Source organism: Neofelis nebulosa, chromosome 6 (genome assembly GCF_028018385.1).
Source record: "Neofelis nebulosa isolate mNeoNeb1 chromosome 6, mNeoNeb1.pri, whole genome shotgun sequence".
Lineage (NCBI taxonomy): Eukaryota > Metazoa > Chordata > Mammalia > Carnivora > Felidae > Neofelis > Neofelis nebulosa.
The window spans coordinates 24,077,594-24,103,603 of record NC_080787.1 but is presented as its reverse complement, the minus strand read 5'-3'; the positions used below and the strand labels follow the sequence as shown (position 1 = coordinate 24,103,603).

At 40.3% G+C, this 26,010-nt stretch overlaps 2 protein-coding genes across 2 annotated transcripts in view; both read right to left on the bottom strand.

Moving 5' to 3' along the window:
* The window catches only part of BLOC1S5 (biogenesis of lysosomal organelles complex 1 subunit 5), a 45,421-nt gene extending 29,477 nt beyond the window's left edge, over window positions 1-15,944 (bottom strand). The window contains exons 1-2 of the mRNA XM_058733062.1: window positions 15,794-15,944; window positions 8,997-9,079 (exon numbers count right to left, since the gene is read on the bottom strand). Coding sequence (XP_058589045.1) covers window positions 8,997-9,079; window positions 15,794-15,908 — 198 coding nt within the window. The 5' untranslated portion in view covers window positions 15,909-15,944. The remainder of the gene's footprint in view (window positions 1-8,996; window positions 9,080-15,793) is intronic.
* EEF1E1 (eukaryotic translation elongation factor 1 epsilon 1) overlaps window positions 8,996-26,010 on the bottom strand; it is a 41,814-nt gene continuing 24,799 nt past the window's right edge. Inside the window, exons 4-5 of the mRNA XM_058733060.1 lie at window positions 15,955-16,125; window positions 8,996-9,079 (exon numbers count right to left, since the gene is read on the bottom strand). Of these exons, the coding sequence (XP_058589043.1) occupies window positions 15,994-16,125 (132 nt within the window). The 3' untranslated portion in view covers window positions 8,996-9,079; window positions 15,955-15,993. The remainder of the gene's footprint in view (window positions 9,080-15,954; window positions 16,126-26,010) is intronic.

The following is a 26,010-nucleotide window of genomic DNA, read 5'->3' as shown; positions in this document are numbered from 1 at the left end:
CTTTTAAATTATGTAAGATATTTACATGTCTCCAAAACTGTATTAAAACACACACACACACACACACACACACATATATATCTATATATAGATCTATATATATAAAGTCTAGCTTCTATGTATGTCTTTTGCATTGTATTACCTCCTAACTCTCTCTTTAGGTAATTCTTTTAAAACTTTATCCTACTACTGTCTTAAGTATAAGGATACACATCTATCTATCTATCTATATATACACATATATATATGTATATGCATGTATATGCATATACATATATACACAAAGGTATATATAAATGTATATATGCATTTATTCATATGTATAAGTATATATATTTTTTCAATTCCTTCTTAAATGTAAACATGATATACAGACTTTTCTTATTTCACTTTATGAAATTCATAAACACACACACAATGTATATCACCTTTGTGTGATCATGTGGTCTATTTGTTCTTTTTTGGTATATCTTTCAGGATTGAGAAAAATTTGGTGTTTCTGTTCTCATGGTTATGTTTATATTAGTACTTATAGAATACCCTTGGTCTCCATGTATTTGGTTATTGTCAGTTGGTTCCCTACTATAAGCAACAACATTCAAGGCTTCACAAGACCCTCTGCCATCCGTCCATGTCTTCCTCTAGTTTCTGATACCACAGAAGCTTTTTAGCTGTTTAGCTGGTGATTTGGTCATTTGGTATTTGGGGGATACCCTGTCCCCTGGTTTTATTATAGATGTTGCCTGATTTTGCTACCCTAGTAGTTCTGTTTCTATAGACAGATTGAAGCAAAAAAATCCCAAAACAAAACAACAAAAAACTATGTCATAGCTTGCTGCCATCTTCCCCCCATGGCATTGGAATCTGAATGAATCAAGATTATAAAGATTATTTCCTTTCTTATGGTGCATTTTTTCTTTGTCAAGATGCAAAGGAATGGTCTCTCAATTCAAATACAAAGACAATGAAGAACAGAGAGTGGAGTTCTGCAGTTTTACTCAGGGTATAGGTCTTACTTGGGGTGGGGGGCGGTCAATGGATGGGCTTTGGGGTTCCAGAATCCCCTTGAAATTGTACTCAAATTGAATACATATAGGTGTTCTATGCATTTTTCTGGGAGAAAAAAAATTCTTCAAGGACACCTTGACTTACTAATGTTAAGAACCACTATCAAAGTTAAAATATAAAGTTAAGAATCCCTATGAAAACACCCAACAGTGTTTTTCAGAAATAGAACAAAGAATACTGAACTTTGTATGAAACCACAAAAGACCCCAAATACCAAAAACAGTCTTGAGAGAGAAGAACAAAGCTGGAGGTATCCTAATCTCAGATTTCAAGATCTACTAGAAAGCTGTAGCAATCAAAACAAAAAGACCCCTACATCAATGGAACAGAATAGAGAGCCCAGAAATAAATCCATGTTTATATAATCAATTAAGCTATGACAAGGAGGCAAGAATATGCAGTGAGGAAGATAGTCTCCTCAATAAATAGTGCTAGGGAAACTGGACAGCCACATGCAAAAGAATAAAACTGGACCCCACTTATTTTACCTGATACACAAAAATAAACTCAAAATGGATTGAAACCATAAATATCCTAGAAAATACAGACAGTGATCTCTTTTATATTGGTCTTAGGCAAAAGAAGCAAAGCAAATATAAACTATGGGACTACACCAAAATAAAAAGTTTTTGCACTAGGGCGCCTGCATGGCCCAGTCAGTTAAGCGTCCGACTTTGGCTCAGGTCTTCTCATGGTTCATGAGTTCGAGCCTCACAACAGGCCCTGGGCTGACAGCTCAGAGCCTGGAGCCTGCTTCAGATTCTATGTCTCTCTCTCTCTCAAAAATAAATAAACATTAAAAAAAAAAAATTTGCACAGCCAAGGAAACCATCAACAACATGAAAAGGCAACCTACTAAATGGGTGAAGATATTTGCATATGATATATCTGATACGTGGTTAATATCCAAAATACATAAATAACTTATATAATTCAACACCAAATAACAAATAAACCAATTGAAAAATGGGCAGAGGACCTAAACCAACTTCTTTTTAAGATATATGCACAGCCAACAGACACATGAAAAGATGCTCAACATCACTAATGATCAGGGAAATGCAAATCAAAACCTCACACTTGTCAGAATAGCTAGAATCAAGAAGATAAGAAACACCAAGTGCTGGCAAGGCTGTGGAGAACAAGGAACCCTTATGTACTGCTGGTGGGAATGTAAACTGGTACAAACAGTGTGGAAAACAGTATGGAGGTTCCTCAAGAAACTAAAACTAGAAATACCATTCAATTCAGTAATTCCACTACTGGGTATTACCCAAAGAAAATGAAAACACACAGGGTGCCTATGCAGCTCAGTCGGTTAAGCATCTGACTTTGGCTCAGGTCATGATCTCACAGCTCGTGAGTTTGAGCCCTGCTTTGGGCTCTGTGCTGATGGCTCAGAGCCTGGAGCCTGCTTCGGATTCTGTGTCTCCCTCTCTCTCTGCCCCTCCCCTGCTCACGCTCTATCTCTCTCTCTCAATAATAAATAAGCATTAAAAAAAAATTAAAAGAAAATGAAAACACACACCCCTATACTACACCATTATTTCCAATAGCTAAGCTATGGAAGCAACCCAAGTGTCCACCAATAGATGAATGGATACAGAAGATGTGGGATATGTATGTGTGTGTGTGTGTGTGTGTGTGTACGTGTTGTGTCAATTATACTTTCATAAAAATAAAGATAAAAAAGAACCACTTATTTAATGGGTTATTTCTTCTAGCAGGCAAATTGGGAGTCTCACGTTGTAGAAAGGGAGTTTATAGCCTCGTTCATTTAAACAACATATAGGCCCAATGATAGTGTTAGAAAAGATGTTAGAAATTAGAAAACAGTCTCGCCCTTGAACTTACCCTCTGGTACGTGCCTGTTTTTATGCTGGTATTTTTGACCAAGGTGTACTGTTGACACTCATTACAAAAGGAAGACTATTTAACATCTATTTAACTGCATATATATTCACATATATTCTGGTGCATAAATATCAAAGATCAGCACTAATGAAGCTTGGCTTCTGATGTGTAACACTCCATAAAATCACACAGTTAATTTCTAAGTTGAAATGAATAGCAAGTGCTCATGTAATGTTCTTAAAACAGTGCCTGGTTAAGTATGTGCTCAAAAGTGCTAGCAATTATTAATAATATTAGTACAGTTACTATAACCTTTACATTTAAGATGTAATTTGATAGTGTTAGAAGGGAAATGGGAGACCAATATAAGAATTTAAAATTTTCTTTCAATCACTAAACTGGTCAGTCCAACAGGATTTAAAACCATATTGTATATACATATGTTTATTATATGCTATATGGGACATGCTTTACCCTGATATTTAATAATCTGCCAGTTACTCCAATAATCTATTAACCAAAAATGAGAGATTAGGACATCAAATGAAATTCTAGCTTGACCTGTTTGCCTTTTGAAGGATTTTCTCTTCATGGATTCAATCCACGTTCAAATTCATCGACACAATCCCTCCTGACTCCTGCAAATACTGTACTTATTTGAATACCTTTGTTTTTTAACCTCTAATTATAATCATCATTTCCTCCATTTTTTTTTTTTCTACTTGCTAACATCTATTTTCCTTTCTCAGCTCAAACACCACCCCTTCTATGAAAACTTTCCTCCCAGCTCTGTGGGGAGTTGTTTCTGGAGTTGTTTCCTCCTGAGATCTCAAGTGCTTTGTGCTTATTTTATCATAATAATTCCACCATGAAAATTCACTGTTTATAGGTCTTCTCCCTAGACTGTCAACTTCTGGAGATAGACTGTTTCTTATTTATTTTTATATACCTACTGTGACAGATAGTTCTGGATCCATTCTCCTCCTCTTTCTTCCTATCAGTCTCCAAGTATTATTTGAGGTGTTATATGTGCCTGTACACAGACTGCTTCTCGTTCCCATCTGCCTTCCTTTTTGCTACATGAAATGCAGATATCATGGTTGGAGTTCCCAGAGCCACCTTATAAGCATAAGGGTAAGAGCAACACTGCAGGGAGGCAGAAGGCAAAGTTAGAAGAAAAAGCTGACATCATAGAGCCCTAGGCTCCAGGTATTGTGAGAGAAATATAAATACTTGTTAAAGACACTATTTTTCAGGTGTTTGTTACTAGTACCTAAACATATTCCTTACTGATACACGTAGGTAATCAACAACTGTTCTATAAAGCACTGAAGGAATAAAGTTTGCTAAAAATGAAATAAGCAATCAGAGGAGAGGTATCAGGGGGATGGGCAAAATGGGTGGACAGTGGGAGTCATGAGCTTCCAGTTACAAAATTAATAGGTCTTGGGGATACAAGGCATAGCACAGGGTGTATAGTCAATGGTACTGTAACAGCTTTGTGTGGTGACAGATGGTAGCAACATTTGTGGGGCACACAGCATAATGGATAGATTTGCTGAATTACTACATTCTATAGCTGAAACTAATATAACATTGTGTGCCAACTATAATCAATAAAAAATGTTTTTCCATTAAAAAGATTTATGAAACTAAAAAAAAAAAAAAAAGAAATAAAGAACTTGTACAGGACCATATATCCCCAAAACACATCAGAAATTCTCACTAATGTGGGTCTTTCCTCTGTTCCACATGAGAGGCCACAACATACCCTCTGGGGCTAGAGAGATAACAGTATGGCAGACAATGCCTCTCCCCACTCACACTACCAAGTTGATGCTCATGGAAAAGGCCCTACAGGGATCTCTGTTCAGTAGAATCAAGGATATAAAAGATCTGCATAAAGTCAGGAGAAAGACAGTCAGCCAACTGTCCAGAAATACTAACAAACACAAAAAGAGAGCTTAAATATAACAGAACTTCAATACTTTAAGTAATGCTGCCACCATGTGGCACTTATTCCCCTCCTTTAGAAATAAAATTTTATATAGAAAAAGATGATTGTTGGCCCGTGCATTAACTTTCTGAAATATAAAAACTATAAACATCTGTAGTTTTACATACTAGTCAGATTTTCTTAAGGTGAACTACGTTTAAATGCGAGAGAGATGAAAGTTCTCAGGTATACTGGTAACACTGCTCTGCCACTCCTCTCTGCCCAACCATGCCATCTGGGGTGAATTAGTGGATGCTACTATTTGGACCAAGATAGAAAAGGAACTGTAAATAATGCAGATATATATTCAAATCCAAAGCCTCTAAAATGCTTTCAGCTTTCTTCTAATTTGAGGAGAAATGTCAGAATACAATACACAGAAAATACAGGGAAGTTTCCATGCTATTCCAAACCCTCAGGAAGACCAACCGGGGAGGTTATCGTATAAAATCCTGGATCAAGTATCTATCAAGAAAAGGAATTATATTACATTTAGTTGAAGGTAACAAGTTAAACTTAGCTGACAAGATATTTTTGAGCCCTTCAGAGGCCAGTCTTCAATGACAATATGAGAATATCTTGCTTCATGAAGGGTGCGTCTGTGTCCGTCCTCTTTATCAGAGCAGCACTGGTTTCTATGTTATGTCTCACACAAAGTAAGTGCTCGAGACACTTGCAAAACAAGCTTGTTTCTATCATACCCGATGTGATAATTTTATTCTCTAGCAAACATCTTTTGTTTTTCTAAGTTTTATTTATTTTGAGAGAGAGAGAGAGAGATAGGGGCAGAGAGAGGGAGAGAGAATCCCAAGCAGGATTCTGCACTGACAGCACAGAGCCCAACACAGGGCTTGAACTCACAAATGAGGAGATGATGACCTGAGCCAAAATCAGGAGTTGGATGCTTAAATGACTCAGCCATCCAGGTGTCCCTAGTAAACAAACATTTTTCTAAGATAACAGTTCTGCCACCTGCTTAGCAAAACTCTATTTTCCCTAAAATCATTAAAAATTGAACTCAAGCTCAAATTATTGTAAATTCTGAGTTAAAAAAAATTTTGACTGTATTTGCTACCATCTTTTTCTTAATAACAACAGTTACCAACATTTGTCTAACACCTATGTATCAGGGATTTAAAAATAACTTATCATTTAATCTTCACAAAAACTGCACAGTATATATTGCTCTTCCCATTTTTAAGTGGGAAACTTAAGACTCAGTAAAGCAAGTAATCATAGCTAGTAAGACGGGGGCGGGATTTGAATCCAAAGATGTCAAGCTCCAAGGCCCATGTTCTTTTCATTCCTCAACACAGCCTCCTTTCCAAAGAGACCTTGGAAGGGCTCACGATGCGGAATGCAGGTAATCTCTCTCCTCTGAGACACATGCCCATCTTCCCTTGGCAACTATCTTCTATCCCAGTTGGAAGAGGCATTGGCTTCAACAGGAAGTGAGCTCTTAACGGCGTAAATGTAAAACTTTTTTCATTTTGAATTCAACATTCAGTTTCACTTGTATAGATAGTCTTTTCACAAAAACCATCTACATTATTCAAAGAATGCTGATATAGGGGCACCTGGGTGGCTCAGTCGGTTAAGTGTCCGACTTCAGCTCAGGTCATGGGCTCACAGCTTGTGAATTTGAAGCCCGCATCAGGCTCTGTGCTGACAGCTCACAGCCTGGAGCCTGCTTCGGATTCTGTGTCTCCCTCTCTCTCTCTCTCTGCCCCTCCCCCCACTGACGCTCTGTCTCTCTCTCTCTCAAAAATAAACAAACATTAAAAAAAATTAAAAAAAAAAAAGAATGCTGATATAGGTATAATGATAAATTTTCTAGGGATAACTCAGCCACTAATTAGCAATGTGCAACTTTTCAATGTTGCTTTCCATCTCTGGGCTCAGTTTCTATGAAGTGGGTTGGGGGGGGTGGATCAGAAAATCCATCTTAAGTCCAAAATTCTATGTTTAATACCAAGTAGATCTCTAAAGTTATATTTTAAAAACTATTCAGTATTTCAAATTAATCAGACTAGCAAAAAGAAAAAAAGATAACTTATGAAAAAGATGACTTATGACATCACTAGACATTAGGAAACTCAAGTTTTTGTCAAGGCTCTGCTGTTTTTCTTTTGAATCATATTAAGCACTCACAGTGCATCAGACATTGGTTTAGGCATTTTTAATATAATGAGAATAAGGCATTTTTAAACAATCAGGAGTCCTGACTCTTATGGTACCTCTATTCTAATGAAAGAAGACAGGCAATGAACAAATAAATAACAAGAAAAATATCAGGTAGTTATAAGAGCTTATGGTAGACAGAATTCTAAGATGGCCCTCAAGACCCCCCCCTCACCCCCCCACCCAGCGTACACACACCTTCTCTTAGTTATTCTATCAAACCCTAATCTAGGTGCCACTGCATCTATACTCTACAGATTTATTAAGGTCCAAAATAAGCTGACTTTAAGAAAGGGAGATTATGTTCAGTGGGCCTGACTTAATCAGGTGAGTCCTTTACAGAGTCTAGGCTCTTCCTGGCAAGCATGAGAGGGAGAGACTCCACATGAGCGAGACTGATTTGTGGCTTTGAAGATGGAAGGAGCCACGTACCAAGGAACGTTAGTGGTCTCTAGGAGTTCAGAGGGGCCCCTGGCTGGCAGCAAATAAGGAAATGGGCACTTCACTGTATCAGGGCAAAGAACTGAGTTTTGGTACAATCATGTCAATTAGGAAGAGGACTCTGAGCTCCAAATAAGAACAATGTCTGGCCAACATCTTGATTTTAACCTTGAGAGAGTGTGAGCAGAGAACCCAGCCATGTGATGCTCAGACTATTCTAAGGAACTGGCAATAATCTTCAAATAGCATAAAAGGGAATCATCTCTGGATAATATTCTGTGTGTCCCAGATTATGTGTATCCCACCACGACAGTAATGATGATGAAATAGCTAACAGTTATTTCTTCCTAGGTACCAGATAACATTCTAAGATACACACACAGAGATGCACTCATTGTGTGAATGTGCATACCTTTAATCTTTCCAACAACGCTGTGAGGTAGGTATTATGCAGATTTTGAGTATGAGTCTATTGAACCTAGAAATGATATCTGATGTTGCAGCTCTGTCCCTCTATCTCGAGCGCTCTGTACCACAGGCTTTCTGAAGTTTTAAAGGATTTATGAAAAGGTTCTCTCCTTTTGGTAGGTTTAGACTCCCTGCTTGGAGTCTTATTTGGAAATAGAACCCCAACTTACACAGAACCATGAAATTTTTTGTGCAACACCATTTACCATCTATCTGACAGTAGCTTGGGATGTTGCTGCTTAATGCACAATGAATCAATTATACACGTGTAAAACAACAGTACTATGAAACAGGATGGCAGGCTGGCACATCAGTATCACTGGACCGCAGCATGAAAGGTCGGCTGGCAGATGGCAAAGCCAGCAAGGCAGGGGCCAGGTCAAGGATGCGTGGACTTCATCCTGTGCATAGCAAATACCATCAAAGGGTTTTAAAAAGTGAAATAATGTCTGAGCACTCTGGCGGCATGGGAAACACTGGCTTTGACTGGGCTGATGAAGCAGGCAAACAAATCAGAAGGGATGGAGATTTATGAGTAACATCCAAAAGAAACGGTCACTGAATGTGGGTCCTAACTGGGTCGGAACAACCAAGGATGAGTCTCATGCTTTAACCCGAGTGCTCTGGGTGGGTGCTGATGCTCCAACTGAGGGAAAAAAAAAAATAGAAAATGGATCTGGAAGACCTACACCCATCAGTCTTTAAAATATTTTTTTCATTGTATCTCATGTTACGGATGAAAAAAGCTGAGATCAACAGATATGAAATACCCCAGAGCAGGCACCAGAACTTGAGCCCAAACCCCTGCTCCTTCTCCTCCTTCCGCTCCTTCCATGAATGGCAATGTCTCCTAATGAGCTCTACTTTGTCTACGTTACGAACACATGAATGGAAATCAGAGATTTTAAAACCACAGAGTTCCCCTTCTGTATATTAACACACTAACAACTAGGGCAGTGTTTTTACAAAGTAAGGTTTAAATACTCACTTCAAATTCTTTCACAAAATAACGGGTTTCACCTTGAATAACTGGTCTGTGATCTAAAAGCCTGGAATGAATTTCTCCAAGGTCTATAAAGACAAAATGAAATTCAAAGTTAATCCACACTGGGGGGCACAATCTCTAGCGTGATTCACTCTTCCCAATTCCCACGAATACATGTAGGTTAAAATCTAGTTTAGACTGGATTTAGAAGAAATCATATCCATTGCCAGTAAATAGGTACAAGTACTTCTGAGAGCAATCTGGCAATATCTAATACAGCTTAGGATCTGCACTCCTAGCAGTTCCATGCCTATGTATGTGCCCTGGAAAATCTCTTGCACAAATGAAAGACATTTATAAATGTTTACTACAATATGAGTATAATGTCAAAAGAAGAAAAAAAGCAAACAACCTAAACATACTCATACAATGGAATACTATAAATCAGCAAATAAAAATGAATACACTGGGGTGCCTGGCTGGTTCAGTCGGGTAAGCATCTAACTCTTAACTTCAGCTCAGGTCATGATCTCACAATTTGTGAGATAGAGCCGCGTGTCAGCACAGAACCTGCATGGGATTCTCTTTCTCCCTCTCTGCCCCTTCCCCGTTCACGCTCTCTCAAAATAAACTAGAAAATAACCCCAATACATTAAAGTTACATTTATTAACATGGATAAATCCCATAAATATAATGCTTAACAGAAAAGCCGGTTTCAGCAGAATAAAGGTATTTATCTAAACTTAAACAACATATAAAAGATACTTAATTTGGGGACACATACAGAAGCAATAAAAGTAGAAAGAAATGCATGAGAACGGTAAACAGCAAATCCAAAACAGTGGCTACCTTTAGAGAGGAGAGAGGACAACACAATTAGAGCAAGGTACCCAGTGGGCTTTGGGTGTTTATTAAGATGGGTAGAGTGTTCCTTACAGGTCTCTATACTTTTTGACAAGTCTGAAAAAATTAAAGGAAACAGTTCCAAATTCTAACTGTTTTTGGTAAGTCATTCTATTCATTCTACTTTGTAACAATATTGTGCAAGGGGTAAACCTCAAAACTCCTAGAGGAAATTAAGTCTCCAAATAAGTAACATGCATCATTCATGTTCATTTACTGGTATAACCTGTTCCTCGAATCTTTTATTTTTGCAGACATGCAATGGGGCAAACTTCATTACTCTATTTGAGGAGTTTATTAGGATACATCTTAGGAAGTATGCTAAGTAAAAAAACGTAAACAGATATGTAACTTTTGCTTAAGTCCTTCAATGACTCATTACCCAGAACACTTCTATAAGAAGGTAACAGGAGTTCATTTTGAAAAAAAGAAAAAGAAAAAGAGAAAGGAAAAAGGTCTATGCTTAGTTAAATTTGGGAAACACTAGATAAAATCAAGTTAGACAAGTTCCTTTACCTCAGATCTTCTGGGAGCCGATAGTTACTCATATGAATTATTAATGCCCAAGTGAGGGTTGCACTATGCAGAAATTCATGGAACCTATGTGGCAAATAATATCTGTTCACATTTCAACAAACACCCGTGTCTTTGAAACACAACTGTCTAACAGGCTGAAGTTCATGCCTCGTAGTAGCCACACAGGGTCCTCCATATGCCTGGTTCCAGCCTCATCTCCCCCCATGTTGACAACTCTGAACGACTGGCGGTTTTTTTTCCAAACACATTGCGCTATCTCATGCATCCTTGTCACAGCTCGTGCTCTGGTCACCATCGGGAACCTTCCTGAATCCCTGCTCTTCCTTCCAAACCGCTGACATCACACTTCCTTGAAATTTTCATTTGTTCTATTCTGCTTCCTCCAAGGTTTCAAGGAGTGCCCCTATTTTATGCCTCCCAAAGCACCTGGGGCAATTACTTCTATCCTACTACTTACTATATTGTCCTGAAATTATCTCTCTCTTCCAGTGAGTATCTCAGAGACAACATTATTTGTATTACCCACAGGGGATATGCGGGTTAACATGTATTTTTCTATACGATGAGAAGCTATTAGGCTTTGTTGATTTGGGGAGATCTTCTGCAGCCTGATAGAATTTAGGTGGCCTTTGGAGAGAGAATTCAATTCTGTTTAGAAATGGATAGTGATCACTTCCAAAACTGTGCCCCAAAATTTAAGATAGTAAAGACTTGGGGAGAACATACATGTTACTACAGAAATTAAGCCACTAAATATTTTTGTTGTAACATTACAACAACAAAGCAAGCATATAATAATTCAGGAGTCCCAAGGACAAATTCTCTAAGTCTGATCATGTAAATGTAAGCTACAGAGTTTCACGTAAGTTCAACCCTAACCCTGCAAAGCATTCTTTTGTTGTTTGATATATAAGATAAAATAATCTTTCATCCTCCAAAAGTACACACTCTAATATGAGTGTTGGACAAATACCCCTTCACACAAAAGACAGAGAAAAATAAGCACTTTGATGGAAGATCAATATGCCATGTGGCTATGGAACATGGAGAAATATGGTCAATTGTAGAGCTCTCATTATCTAACAGAAGTTTCTCCTCTGGCCCTGAATTTCCAGGCCTTTAATGTAATATCATAAGGAACAATTTACTGCAATTGTTTCTGATAACTCCCACAGCATCACCAAAAAGATGCTCTTCTTCCTTATCAGGTCTCAAAACCACTCCCTCTTTTTCATCCCTGCTTGTCTCACTAGGACTATTTGAACTAACTAGTCACTTTTCTCTGTAACCCACTCCACACAGAGTCAGTTCTTGTCATTCCCAGTAGCAATGTTTACACAGTTGCCTCCAACACTAAACTAGCAAGCACTGAACTACTGGTCCTCCAGGAAATACAAAGTTGGGTTCCTGCAAGCTTCTGGTCACATTTTTTTGTCAAACCAAAATGCCACTTGTGTCACACAGGTTTGTTTTCCAACATCCTTGTGAAACATGCCACTCTCAGTGTTTAAGTTTTTTAAAAATATTTTATTTATTTTTGATAGAGACAGAGCACAAGTGGGGGAGGGGCAGAGAGAGAAGGAGACACAGAATCGGAAGCAGGCTCCAGGCTCCGAGCTGTCAGCACAGAGCTCAACACGGGGCTCGAACCCACGAACCTCAAGATCATGACCTGAGCTGAAGTCGGATGCTCAACCGAATGAGCCACCTGGGTGCCCCAACTCTTAGTGTTTACCATCTGCTCTTCCAATAGAATGCTTTTCCGTGCATAACACTTACCAGGTATTCTTAAAGTTCTCCCACAGCCCCTTGACCTGCATAACCTACTTCACCTGCAAGCTGAACACTTTCATCCTGTACCACCTCTGAAAGTATGGCTAGCACTTAGACAGAAGAGTTGAACGTTTTCCTGACCTTACACAACTGACCATAAGTTTCTGTGGCTTTCAGCTTTACGACAATGCTGTCCACTATGCTCGGTCAATCATCTCAAGAATGTACAAATTTAGCTGCTTTCCCATCACTTCATCACACACTATGAATGTTGCTTTGGCATTTTCTGGAATGGCCGAACGCACAAATTGGTGAATCTCCTTCCTTATTGTGGACTGTTGACTAATTCACATTTGTCTCACAGCAAACAGCACTGTAATTCATACCTGAAAGAAACTTGTCTTCTACAGTGTTTTCTCTGTAAGGCACACAACAGAATATGTGTGTACTTAGGGAAAACTCAGCACTACACATTGGGGATCACTTGAAAAAGCAAAATCAGCAACAAAAGCACAAAAATGTGAAAAATATACTAAATAAAAAGCAAAAAGGACCCATTTACGGTATGAGAGGTAAAACAAAAAGCAAAGGGTTGCCTTGTTCAGCCTCAACTACAAATGTGCATGTAGAAAAACTCAAATTTTTCTCTCTTCTGTGCATGTGGGAATGACCATGAAAGCATCATCAATATTGATATTGAAGTTACAAATTCATTTTAGCAATTAGGCAAATTCACAAACACCTAATCCACAAGATGAGGATCCACTGTTATCTGCCTGAGTGCTTTATTTAAAATACAAGTCTGGGGCGCCTGGGTGGCTCAGTCAATTGAGTGTCTGACTTCAGCTCAGGTCATGATCTTGCAGTTCATGGGTCTGAACCCCATGCTGGGCTCTGTGCTGACAGCTCAAAGCCTGCAGCTTGCTTCTGATTCTCCCTCTCTCTGCCCCTCCCCCACTCATGCTCTGTCTCTCAAAAATAAATAAAACATTTTTAAAAAATTAAAAAAAATACAAATCTAACCACATGATTCTCATACTTGCTGGTTAGTTTACTAATTTAAGAAAAAGTCCAATCTAAGGCAAGAAGTCTTCTACTGTCTGATTTCCACCAAACTCCACCTCTCTGAGAGTCACTTTGTAGCAATATATGTAATTTCCCAAACATGGCCATGCTGTTTGAGCCCTCCACACCTTTGCTCAGGCTGTTGCAAACTAAGTCCAAAATACCCTTGCCCTCTTTCCTTAATTGCTAACACTTTACTCTTCAGTAAAAAAACGTTCAGGAAGCCCTTCCTATTTCCCACTCTTTACCTCCTAACCCCCACCCATGGGCCACAAACCCTTGGGCCACAAACCCTTACAGACCCAGGGCATAAGCAGTGAAATCATTTATTTATTTCCTTTTCACTAATTCTCGCAATAAAATTCAACAATGATCTGTTCAGAACCAATGGTCTTCAAGTAAGGATGAACTAAAAATAGGCTTTCAGAATGAAGAGTGAATGGTTCCATAAAAAAGCCAAGAAAATTCTAGACATATTTTTAATTAAAACTCACTTTTCGATTAACTTGAAAAAATTTACCCTGAAAAATCTTTTTTTTTTTTTAAAGTAACACATGAAAGAAACAAAACAAAACTGTGTATGAAGGGATACAATCAACAATGAAAAAGACAACCCATGGAATGGGAGAAAATATATGCAAATCATCCATGAGAAAAGGGGTTAATATCCAGACTATACAGAGAATTTCTACCTCAACAACAAAAACTTGATCAAAAAACGGGTACAGGACTTCGACATTTCTCCAAAGAACACATACAAATGGCCAATAAGCACATAAAAAGATGCTCAACATCACTAATCATTAGGAAAATGAAAATCAAAACTACAAGACACTACTTCATACCCGTTAGGAGGGCCACTACCAAAGAACAGAAAATAACAAGTGTTGGTGAGGATGTGGAGAAACTGGAACCCTTGTGCCCCGTGAGACTGCAAATAGTGCAGTCGCTATGGAAGACAGTATGGTGATTGCTCAAAAAATTAAAAATAGAATTATCATCTGGTCCAGCAATTCCAGTTCTGGGCATATACTCGAAAGAACTGAAAGCAAGGGCTCAAACAGTTACTTGCACACCTATGTTCACAGCAATATTCACAAAAACCAAAAGGTGGAAGTAACCCAAGGGTCCAACCACAGATGAATGGATACAGAAAATGTGGTATAGACATACAATGGAGTATTATTCAGCTTTTAAAGGGAAGGAAATTCCATCACAGACTACAACGTGGATAAAGGACACTTATCTCAAAGTGAGATAAGCTAGTCACAAAAGAGCAAATACTGTAAGATTTCATGTATATGAATTATCTAAAGCAGTCACACACAGAGGCAGAAAGTAGAATGGTGGTTGCTAGGGATTGGAGGGAAGGGTCAGATGGGGAGTCAGTGTTTCAACCCTACAATGAGTTTCAGTTCGGGAGGATGAAAAGTTATGGAGATGGACGGTGGTGATGGATGCACAACAATATGGATGTACTAATGGCACAACACTGTCCATTTAAAAATGGTTCAGATAAACTTTATATGTATTTCACCGCAATTTAAAACATTTTTAAGTAGCAGTTCACTTAGATCACACATAAAAACATTTATAATTTAGCCCTAACACCCACGCACCACTCTCAACACTCCTAATTAGACTTAAGAGACAACGTGAAGTCTACAAATAGCCACAGCCAGCCGTGCTGGGGGCTGTCTACAATCTTGACAGATAAGGTTAAAATAGGCAGCAACCGAAGGATGTCATTCCCTGGGTGGTGCTGAAGGACTCTGGAATCCTACGGGGGGAAGGGGGGTGTTCAACGCTGCAAGATGTTGGGACAGACAGGACCAGCACAGGGTTAAGAAAGGACAAGGATGAGAAAGTGCAGTATTTAACCGGCAAAGATCCTGCTACGGGAAAACAGGGTTGTTGTGAGCTTTGGGAATCAAACCTACTCAAGTTCTGTGAGAATCCAGGTTGTAACCTTCTCCCAGCGTAAAGCCGACAAACCAAATGGACATCTGTAGCTGTATATGGCGCTTTCATGTTTTAAGATGCTTTCGTATATGTTATCTCAGTTACTCCTTGCATGACCCAGGGGCACACAGGGGCAGAGTAGGTAAAGCGGCCGAACCAAAGTCACCCAACTCCTAAACGACCTGAGGGAGCAGACCCTTCTCGACCCCTAAGCCCGATGCTGTATCTACGCGTTACAGCACCATCAAGAGGCGGCGTCCAAAGAAGTTCTGCGCCCAAAGGTCCGGGGCTTGGGAAAAGGGAGAGGGGGCGGGCCTCAAGACTCACGTCCGCGGGTTTTTCGAAGTAGTAACAGGGGCTGAGTTGGCTGGTTGTTATTGGAAGGCACCTGGCGTGGGGAACCATGCAGACTCCGGCCACGACTCCCCCTACCTCCCACGAACGCGAGGCCGCCCTGCAGCCGGGGGGTGCCCCAGGGAGCGGCCCGGGTCAGAGGGCGCCGCCCCGGAGGTGGAGCAGCGCCGGGATCCACCAGAGCGACAGCCCCACTACTCCGTACCCTTGATAATGAGGTGCGCTGGAGAGCCCGCGGTCCCCAGCGAGTCCTTTTTCTTGTCGCCGCCGCCCGGGGAGGCCTCACAACCCACAGGCGTCTCCGTCCCTCCGCCACTCATCGCGACCTGCTCCGCCCACCCGCCTCCGCGTTGCGCCTGCGCAGACCTGAACTGCCCGCCTTCCGGGCGCAGGCTTGAAGCGTCATCAAAGGGCATACGGGAAGCTGAGTCCACCCAGCGGGCAACAAGTTGTGTTTGGGTAGCCAGAGTTGTAAACTTGAAGAAGCCGATGCCGCCATGCTGGGTTAGGGCAGATGCTGGCGGAATTGGAATTTGCCTGAAAATTAGAGTGAACGTCTGTTATTGCACCTTAAACTGGCTGGAATTTATTCTGGATTAGGGAGATTGAAAGAGAGAAGATACAGCCGCAGAATAATATCAATATTAGTAGTAGTAGAAGTATATTATCTCTGTTATACCTGCCACCAATATTTTATAAAGCATTTTGACGTGCGTTGCCGCGTTTGGTCATGTTAGCAACTCGGGGAAACGATTTTATCATTTCTTTATAACAAATGAAGAAATAGGGTTAAAGGTTAAGTAACTTGAGTCTAAGTCTAATCACTTAGCCTCATCCATGCCGCTGTGAAGAAAAAACAAATTTGTTCTTGGCATTTGCGTTTGTGAAATATCAACCGGTTGTGTATTATATGGTCTAAGAGGAAATACATGTAATTATGAAAGAGAAAGATTTGCTGGGCTGCTTTGAATTGTGTTTATGAAGTGTCAGCTTTGGGGATGCATATATCTAATTGCTGCTCTTTGTTAAACTCCATAAAGTTCACCTTGAAGCCTCAACAAGTCTTTGTGCAGACAATGTGCCCCTTTGCAATGGCTCCTTCACCTCCTGTGTTCATCCAGTGGTTCTAGGAATCATCTCTATGTTTTCACTTGTCCCCCAGCCCCCCCACTTTCTGTACAGTCCTTACTGTCAAGGGTCTTGCAGTCGAGTGCTGAAGAAACATAAACCAACATTTAAAGTATAAATCCTACAAATAATAGCATGGAGGAAGGTGCAGCACATGTGGGACACCCCCGGGGGTGGGAGGTGGCCAGGAGAGACTTCCCAGAGGAGGCACCTATTTGTCCTCAGACCTGAAATGAAGAAATGTCAACCAGGGTATGTGAGAAGAAGATGGAACTTGTGGTTTTCTAGCAGAGGAAACAACAAGCCCAAAGGCAGAGACATAAAATAGATGGATTAATACATGAAATGTACAGCTGGTTAATTCCAAGTTGTTGCCTCTGGTTTGTAACCTTTCTAGTCTCACTTTCATTTTCCTAGCTTTAGCATCAACCTCTAGAAAATATAATTATTTTTAAAGCCCTTCACTGTTCTCCCCCCTTCTAGGTACTTTTCTTACTCAAGTTTTCTTCTGTACCTGCAAACCCAAATTTCCTCTCATAGCTTGTCTTCTCGTGTCTTTGAATAACTGGGGCTCCTGGGTGGCTCAATTGGTTAAGCATGCAACTTCGGCTCAGGTCATGACCTTGCAGTTCACAGGTTCGAGCCTCCCTTTGGGCTCTGTGCTGACAGCTCAGAGCCTGGAGCCTGCTTCTGATTCTGTCTCCCTCTCTGCTCCTCCTCCAATTTCCCTCTTACTCTCTTTCTCAAGAAAATAAAGGAACATTTAGTGTGTTTGAATTACTGAAAAATCTGAAAAGGCTCACTATGGAAGGTTAATGCTTCTTCCACATTAATGTGGCTGTTACATATGCAGATCCTGGGTTCCATATTCAAAAGTTCTGTTTCAGTAGTTCCGGGGTAGCTCCTACCTCCCCTTACCCAACTGCCGATTGATTATGATTTAAGTGATAGAAGAATTCTAGGTGCAGTAGTTAAGACTTTAGAACCAGACCGAATTGGGTTGAAGCTCTGGCTCTGCCATTTGCCTGCAGTTCCTTCCCTGTCAAATGGCAATAAAATATCCATTTATGAGGTTGTGATGATTAAAAAAGATAATACCTATAAAGCACTTAGTACAATGCCTGGCACAAACCAAATGCTCAATAAATGTTATTATGATTACAACAACCTTCTTATCTCCTTTTAAAGCCTTGTATAATCTCTTCTCATTCTTACAATCCACCTGTATCACCCACCACTAAAATATCTTGTACTTTTTTAGGACTTTACAATTTATAAAATGTTATCACATACCATCTTCCCCATGTCTCTTAATCTTTTCATGAATCTAGTTGAGGTAGCTATTAAAATACCCATTTTGATGAGTAAACTGAGGTTCAGAGGATACCGTAGAGAGCCTCCAAAGATGACTGCAGTGATTCCTTCCCTCCCTGTGTACACATGCAACATGCTTCTCTCTTCCCCTCAAGACCTGGAGTTTGTTTCCTATCCCCTTGAATCTGGACTGGCTCTTTGACTTGCTTTGACGAATAGAACATGGTGGGGAAAAAAATGCTGTGCCGGTTTAGGCCCTTGAGACACCTGGTGGTTTCTACTTTTGCTCTCTTGTCAGCAAGTCCAGGGTCTCCTGCCCTGAGAACTGAGACAGCACATGTAAAGAGTGGCTGTGTGAGTGAGAACTAAGGCACCAAGCAGTCAGCACCAGGCCGCAGAAATATGAGGGAGCCATTCTTGGTTCCTTCATCCCGACCATCAGCCTTTTGAATGCAGGTGCACCATCTGCAGTGAAACTGATACCACCACATGAAGCCAGAAAGCTGCCTGATCTGTATTGTGAGAAATAATGAATTCTGTGAGAAATAATACAATTTTGAGAAACAGTAAGTAAATAAATAAATCCATTAAATTGTGTGTTTCAATTATGCCCTCCCTGTCATCGACAGGATTTAAGATGGCTTACAATGATCCGGGTACTCCCACAGGATGACACCACAGCTACCAAAGAGCGGAACCATGGACAGATGGTCCATGACCATCAGCCTAGATGACCAGGCTGGTGCATTACAATACAGCAAAGCCCAGTCAGCTAGGGGGTCTTTCTACTGTGCCATGGCTGTGCCAGGAATATTTCTGCTTCTTCCCTTTGAGCGCTCCCTTCCTTACCCCTCCACCTATTCAACTCAGTAAACTTTATTTATGGTGTATAGTAAAGGATTTGGCTGATCTCTGTTCCTGGTTCCTTGGAGATAACCTCTAAATCTTTGGAATATCTCACTTTAGATATTAACTTTGTTAGTCATGGTGGCCTGAGTTTATGCTAGCAAGGTGACTCTCAAAGGCCCTTAGATGGTTTCAGGATGGGAGCTCAAAGACCACTGTGTGATTAGAGGGCTGGGGCTCTGAGCCATGTAATATCAGTCTGACCTCTGGGGGGAGGGGGGTGGGTCCTGGCAAGGGGGTTCAATCACGTGGCCAATGATTCAAGCATCCATGTCTAAGTAATGAAACCCAAATAAAACCTGTACAAGCCCTGGTGAGCTTCCTACTTGGCAATCTCCCCCTGATGTGCCTAGAGGGTGAGGTATACGGAGGATATAGAAGCTTCCTGTTGGGACCCTCCCAGGTCTCACCTTATGCATGTATTCCTTTGGCTGGTCCTGATTTGTATCCCTTACAACAGAACTACAATCCTAAGTACAGTACTTTCCTGAGTTCCAAGGACCATTCTAGTGAATTACTGAACCTGAGGGGATAGAGTGGGCACCTCCAAAATTTGTAGACAGCTAACATGGGTAGCTTGGGAACCTGGAGCTTGTGCCTGGTGTCTGAAGTAAGGGCAGTCTTGTAGAGGATGGTGTCCTTTACCTGTGGGGTCTAAGCTAACTCTGGTAATCAGTGTCAGAATTGTGTTGCAATTGAACAGACACCTACGTGGCAACCATGGTTTGCCAGATAATGTTGTAAGTACTCTACACATATTAACTCATTTAACTCTCATGTCAGTCCTTTGAAGCAGATACTGCTGTTATTATTACCATCTTACAGATGAGGATGCTGAGAGACAGAGAGGTTAAATGACTGCCCAGCTTGCGTGTGGCAGAAACAACCTTGGTCTCTCTGCATGCATTTACATGGGTGAGCAGAGAGTGGGGAAGGGAGATTGGGAAGGAGGGAAGAGAGAAGCCATTTGACCTCTAAAAGGGCAGATGGGCTGTAAACTTCATTCCAACACATTTAACAAGCATGTAGTGAGCACTTTCTATGTACCAAGTGAAGTGCTAGGAGCTGAGATATAGCAGTGAGCAAGACCGTTCAGCCTTTTCCTTCTCTCAGTGAGGGTACAATCTACCAGAGGGAACAATATTAAAATACTGTACAATTACTTTTCTGCAATTCTGTTGCTTATAATCTGTAGATACAAGTTCCAGCTGTTTGATTGTATTGCTCTACCTACTACTGAGTTATGTTGTTCTCTGGGATGGTTAGGTTCATAGCAAGGAGTCAGAAAAGAGTCACATTAGCAGTGCTGTTGCATCGGGAAACTTCAGCTAGGATTAGGGCTGCTTGGACCCTATATCATCCTGCCAAAGGTCTGGTATTACCTCTTGCTGTCTGGCTTGATGAGATTTTTCTGTATTCTTAAATGAAACTTTGAGATAATTATGGATTCTCACACAGTTGTAAGAAATAATACAGAGAGATTCCTTGTACACTTCACCTGGTTTTCCTTCAATGGTAATGGTTTGCAAATGTTAATATCACAAACAGGATATTGACATTGATTCAATTCACCAATCTTTCAGGTTTCCCATTTTCTTATATTGATGGTGTGTGTGTGTGTGTGTGTGTGTGTGTGTGTGTGTGTGTGTGTGAGAGAGAGAGAGAGAGAGGCAGAGAGACAGAGAGACAGAGAGAGAGAGACAGAGAGAGTGTGCGTGTATTTGGCTCTATACAATTTTGAAAATTTTTTAAAATTGTTTTTATTTCTTTTTGAAAAAGAGAGAGAGAGAGAGAGAGAGAGAGAGAGAGAGAGAGAGAGAGGCAGAGAGAGAGGGAGACACAGAATCTGAAGAAGGCTCCAGGCTCTGAGCTGTCAGCACAGAGCCCGACGAGGGCTCGAACCCACAAACTGTGAGATCATGACCTGAGCTGAAGTCGGATGCCTAACCAACTGAACCACTCGGACACCTCTGGCTCTATATAATTTTATCACAGTCAAGATAGTGAACAGTTTCAAAGCCATAAGGACGGCCCATGATGCCTTTTTGTAACCACAACCAACTTCCTCTCTGTCCCCATCCCAATCCCTGGCAACCTATAATATATCCTCCATTTCTAAAATTCTGTCTTTTTAAAAAATATTATATGCATGGAATCATACATTAAGTACTTCTGTGTTTTTAAGAGCAGGTATTCTCACCTTCATATTTACAGGATCCAAGATCACTTTCCAGAGGCTCAATATCAGACAGTTTCAGACCATATAAATACAAAAGGATTTTTCCAGTTATTGTGCTTTATGAGAGTTAAGATATCTAAATCATGGAAATAATGTTAATTTAATAGGAGTAAAGTTCTGACTTTGGGGTAGTATTTGCTAAATCCATATTGAATCTTATGAAAATTAGAAAATAGAAATAAAATGAGCACTTAATTATATACATATTGAGAACAACACTGAAATTCATTCCTTGGTATAAGCCCATCCTTAGAGGCATCGCTGGGGGGTGGGGGGGACTTCCTAAATCTATTTTGCTTTTTATTATATCTATTTCACAAGATTTTCCTCTGGAACATTCTCTGTTGACATCACTGTTTATCCTCTTCTGTCTAACCTATTTTTGAGGAGGATGAAAACAATTAAAAATGGAAGAAACGAATGAAAGCAAAGGAGAAGGAAAGATTAGAGGGTCTTTTGAGGTAAGATGGTAAATATTACTTCATCTCATGAAGTTTTGGGAATGCACCTGGCACACCAGGCTTGAGAGGCCATTTGGTGGAAGCAGCATGCTGTGCTTTGATATCCACCACCTTCCGGGGGACAGCCACTCCATAGTCTTGTACTGAATCCTGCTTGTTGCCCCTATGGATGCTTCTGGTGTAGATACATTGCTTGGAGTGCATGTGGTGCTTTACTGCAGAGCCACCACGAGAGGGACGTGCTCCTGTGATAGGGCCAATGGATCAGAACGTAGAGTGCTCTATCACCATGCTGGCCACACCTTCAGAAAATTAGACTCAGCCATGCCAAAGGACAAAAGCACCCATCGTTGAGTGACCAGGCTGCTCTATGCCTACTGTCACCCAATCTTTGGACAAGTGTCGTACCGGGGTCCTCGGGGTAGGGCCAACCACAACAGACCTCTTGAACCACGCAAACACAGATTGGGACCCAGCAACTTGTATAGAAGTCCTAGGTGATTTACCACGCACGCTAAAGTCTGAGAACCACTGCTTTAGTGCAATGTCTATCATGCATTCCCCAAACTTCTGACAAGGATAGTCAACTCTTAGATTCTTTTATCCAAGTGACAGGGCTCAAGTCAAATGCTGAAAACAGTTAGAAACTGCCAAGTGGATGAGGCCAACCAGAGGGTTAAAAATCTCTTAACTGACTTTAAGATAAGGGTGTGTGTGTTGTAGAAGGTCTGGAAAAATGAGGCAGTAGAGGAAGGACAGCCTATATGACATGAACAGACTAGCTCATGGACTGCACCAAAGAAACTTGGGACTTGGTAGTCAGATGGCTGGAAGTTTGTGGTCTTGGTCAAAGCAAGCCTGTGGCTTTATTGTTTAGAGCTATGCCTTGTCAAATTAGTTGTGTGGCTACTGTATTTCAAGCTTAACTTGGACAGACAGGCCTGCCAGGCACGAATTTCTCAAGCAGATGATGTTAGGGAGGACAAAAATTACCCACCACAAGACTGAGGGCAGATGACACTCAGCAGGAATGGCAAGCCAAATCTGCGGGATCCATAATACAATTGGCTAGCCCTAGGGACCCAGTCTCTCTGAAGTGGAAGAGACAGCACGAATGAGCCATCACATTAACTCACCAGGCCGGAAAAGATGCAAAGCTTTCATTCTCCCCACAAAGAAATGAAAGTTTAAAAGATTAAAATATTCCTAAAGGAATCATGATAATGGAATCAGAAATCCTTGAGACGTAATAGTAAAACTAGCCAACATCTCAAATGCTCCTGACTTCCCGTCTACCTTCTTTTGGCCTCTCTCGTAAGTGAAAGATGAGTTTTGCTAGATTAGGTAGCAGTTGGAATTGGTTTTATTCACCACTAGTATTGGGAATAAAGGCAGAGCCTGCAGGAATGTGGGCTTCAGCAACAAGTAATCATTATTGCAAAATCAAATTCCCCATCTCATCTCTGATATGCCTGTATGTAACCCTAGAGCTGGGCTTCAAAGTGTTATAAATTCAGCATATAAGACATGGAGCAGTGGGATACAGAGCCCCTTGTGTACCTAAAAGCTCTGCCCAGCAAGAGAGATATATGATGGTAACTTTCTCCCCATTGCTTTTGCAATAAAATTCACCCAGAGCTCCAGGAAGTTAGAAATGTAATTCAGCTTCAATAAATCAAGACTAAAATTAAGATGGCCAGATATGTAGCAGCCTGCTCAGGTGTATGGAGAACTTGAAATTTAGTGCCCTGGTAATGGGTAGGGGCAGATTATCTAATTATGGAGAGAAAGAAGAAATATTGCTCTCTGGGGTAAAAAGCTAAATGCTCTAATCCATTAAACCACCACATCTCTGCCAAAGCTAGATTAATATCAAAGTTCAGGTAACATCTGACTTTTTTTTTTAAAGGAATGAAGTTAAATGAAAAAAATATATATAAATGAAAAAGCTATACTTCACAATAATTCTAATTTGACTACTTGTCCAATAGTTGCGTGTTCGATCTTACAGTGGGATGCACCTGTACCTGATTGTAATAGAGTTCTATTCTTTCCCAATGATAGGTCTGCTTAAATTTTTATCAACATATCTTCAGGCTTTTCTGGAAGGACTTTTAGCAGGGCTCTCATATGATGCACTGGCAGGAGGTGATCTTCCTGTTCATTCTGTTCCTACCTTCCTGCTTTCATCCTTGCAGAAAACCTTATGAGCTTCTCACTGACTGTAGTTAACTATGGCTTCACATTTAGTTGGGTGGAGCCAATGGAGGACGTCCATTTAACAAGGAGTAAAAATGAGAATGTCCGCATATCTGTTAAGAACCTCTGTTAAGTGCAATAATCTTATTTCTGAATTTGGATGAGGAGGGAGTGGAGTTTCAACCAGAAAGTCAGGTATGGATAGGTGATTAGGTCATTCTTGAAGCTCTGTTACATTTTCCTACCATACTGAGACAACAGCTACTTGAGATTTACAACCACAGAATTGCACAAAATATTTCATGACATCTGGAAGCTTTGGATATAACTGTGCCTAAAGTCAGATGACCTTTAGAAATTGCCTCCAGTCCTACTATATCTGTGTGTTTTAAAACCAGTGTTCATTTTTAATGAATGAAAAATCCATGGATTCTTGACTGAAGAATGACCCTTCCCTATTTGAAATTTTTTATCTGTTCTTGAAAGTTGCATGTGGAATATGGAGACAGGGCCATGTGTCCACTCAGGGCAGTCAAATCAACCCCTGTAACAGACTATGGTGGCAGACTATGTCCTCTGACTGAAATTGTACAATTCCTGCTCATTCCAATGACAGTTTAAGTGAGGTGTTGGTTAGCATGTGGATTGGCCTATGCCCCAACCTAACTTCTTAATATGAGATAATCTGAATGTGTAGTGTCTAGTAAAGAGTCTGCAACATAGTAGACATTCAGTAAATGGTACCTGATTGTTTTTATTTACTTTCCAACAATGTTGAGTGATGGCAGCCTCTCAAAGAAACTTTACACGCTGTTTCAGAAATTTGGTCATAGACCACTAGATTGTAAATGTAAGCACTAATGCCACTGTCATCCTCAGGAACTAGCGGTTTCTGATACATAGTAGGTGCTAAATAAATATTTGAGGGACTATCGAATGATCAGTGATGCAGGCTTTTGTGAATCAAAGAAAATGGTTGGAAAGGGGCATACACTCTTCAGAAGAAATAACATGCACAAAGATTGCCCCACTTTCTTTTAAAGGAGTCTCACTGATCTTTTAGAAAGCAAAACAAAACAAAATGAATAGTATGGTCCCTTTTTGGAACAGCTTGAAAGATGTAAGGACCAGAGATTTTTAAGTTGGTAAGTAATACGACAAATTCATGTTTTCCAAAATCATAAGATGCTCTGCCCAACTGTCTTCTCTCAGATGGGCTCATGTTGCACAGGTGTCCCAGGGACAGCAGAAGGGAAAAGACTTAAGAATTAGATTAAGGATTTCACTTTATAAAATTGTAGGTTATGATTTTACAATTTTCCATAGTAGATTATACTGATCCCTTTCTGTGTGCTAGGCACTATACAATATACTTTTTATACATCATTGCAAATTAAACAATGAGATCAGAAATTTTCATCTCTATTTCCTAAGAGGAATTTCATGTTCAGTGACTTATTCAAGGTCTTATATGGTGAGGCTGATACGTAATTCCATTCTTTTTTTTTTTTTTTTAAGTTTATGTATTTATTTTTGAGAGAGAGAGGGAGACAGGGAATACCAAGCAGGTTCTGCACTGTCAGCACAGAGCCTGATGTGGGGCTTGAACTCAAGAACCGTGAGATCATGACCTGAGCCAAAAATCAAGAGTCAGACGTTTAACCAACTGAACCACCCAGGCTCCCCCTATGATTCCAGCCTTAGAGTAAACAAAAAAAAACCCTTTACTGAGCTATAACTCACATATTACAAAGTTTACCCATTTGACCCACCTGAAGTGTACAAATCTATGAGTTTAAGCATATTCAGAATGTGTAACTACCTCATTTATTCTTGAAGTTACTCATTTATTTTATCCAATGCTTAGGAGGGCAGCTTTTTCCCCTAAGGTTGGTAAAAACTGATTTCTCAAGTTGATTTAAGCAGAAACTTACTGGTCCACGGGTAAAATAGTTTATAGGTTAAGTTTGAGCCAAACTTTTGTCTGAACCCCAGCTCCTTGATATTGATTGTGTGATCCTGGGTAAGTTCCTTAACAAATCTGTGCCTCAGTTTCATTAATTGCAAAAAAGAGAATAATCATTAAAGGAGTGAATTCACTTAAAGCACTTAGAAGTCTGCCTGCTACATACTAAACGCTCAAAAAGTGTTAGCTATTATTGTTATTAAAAGTAC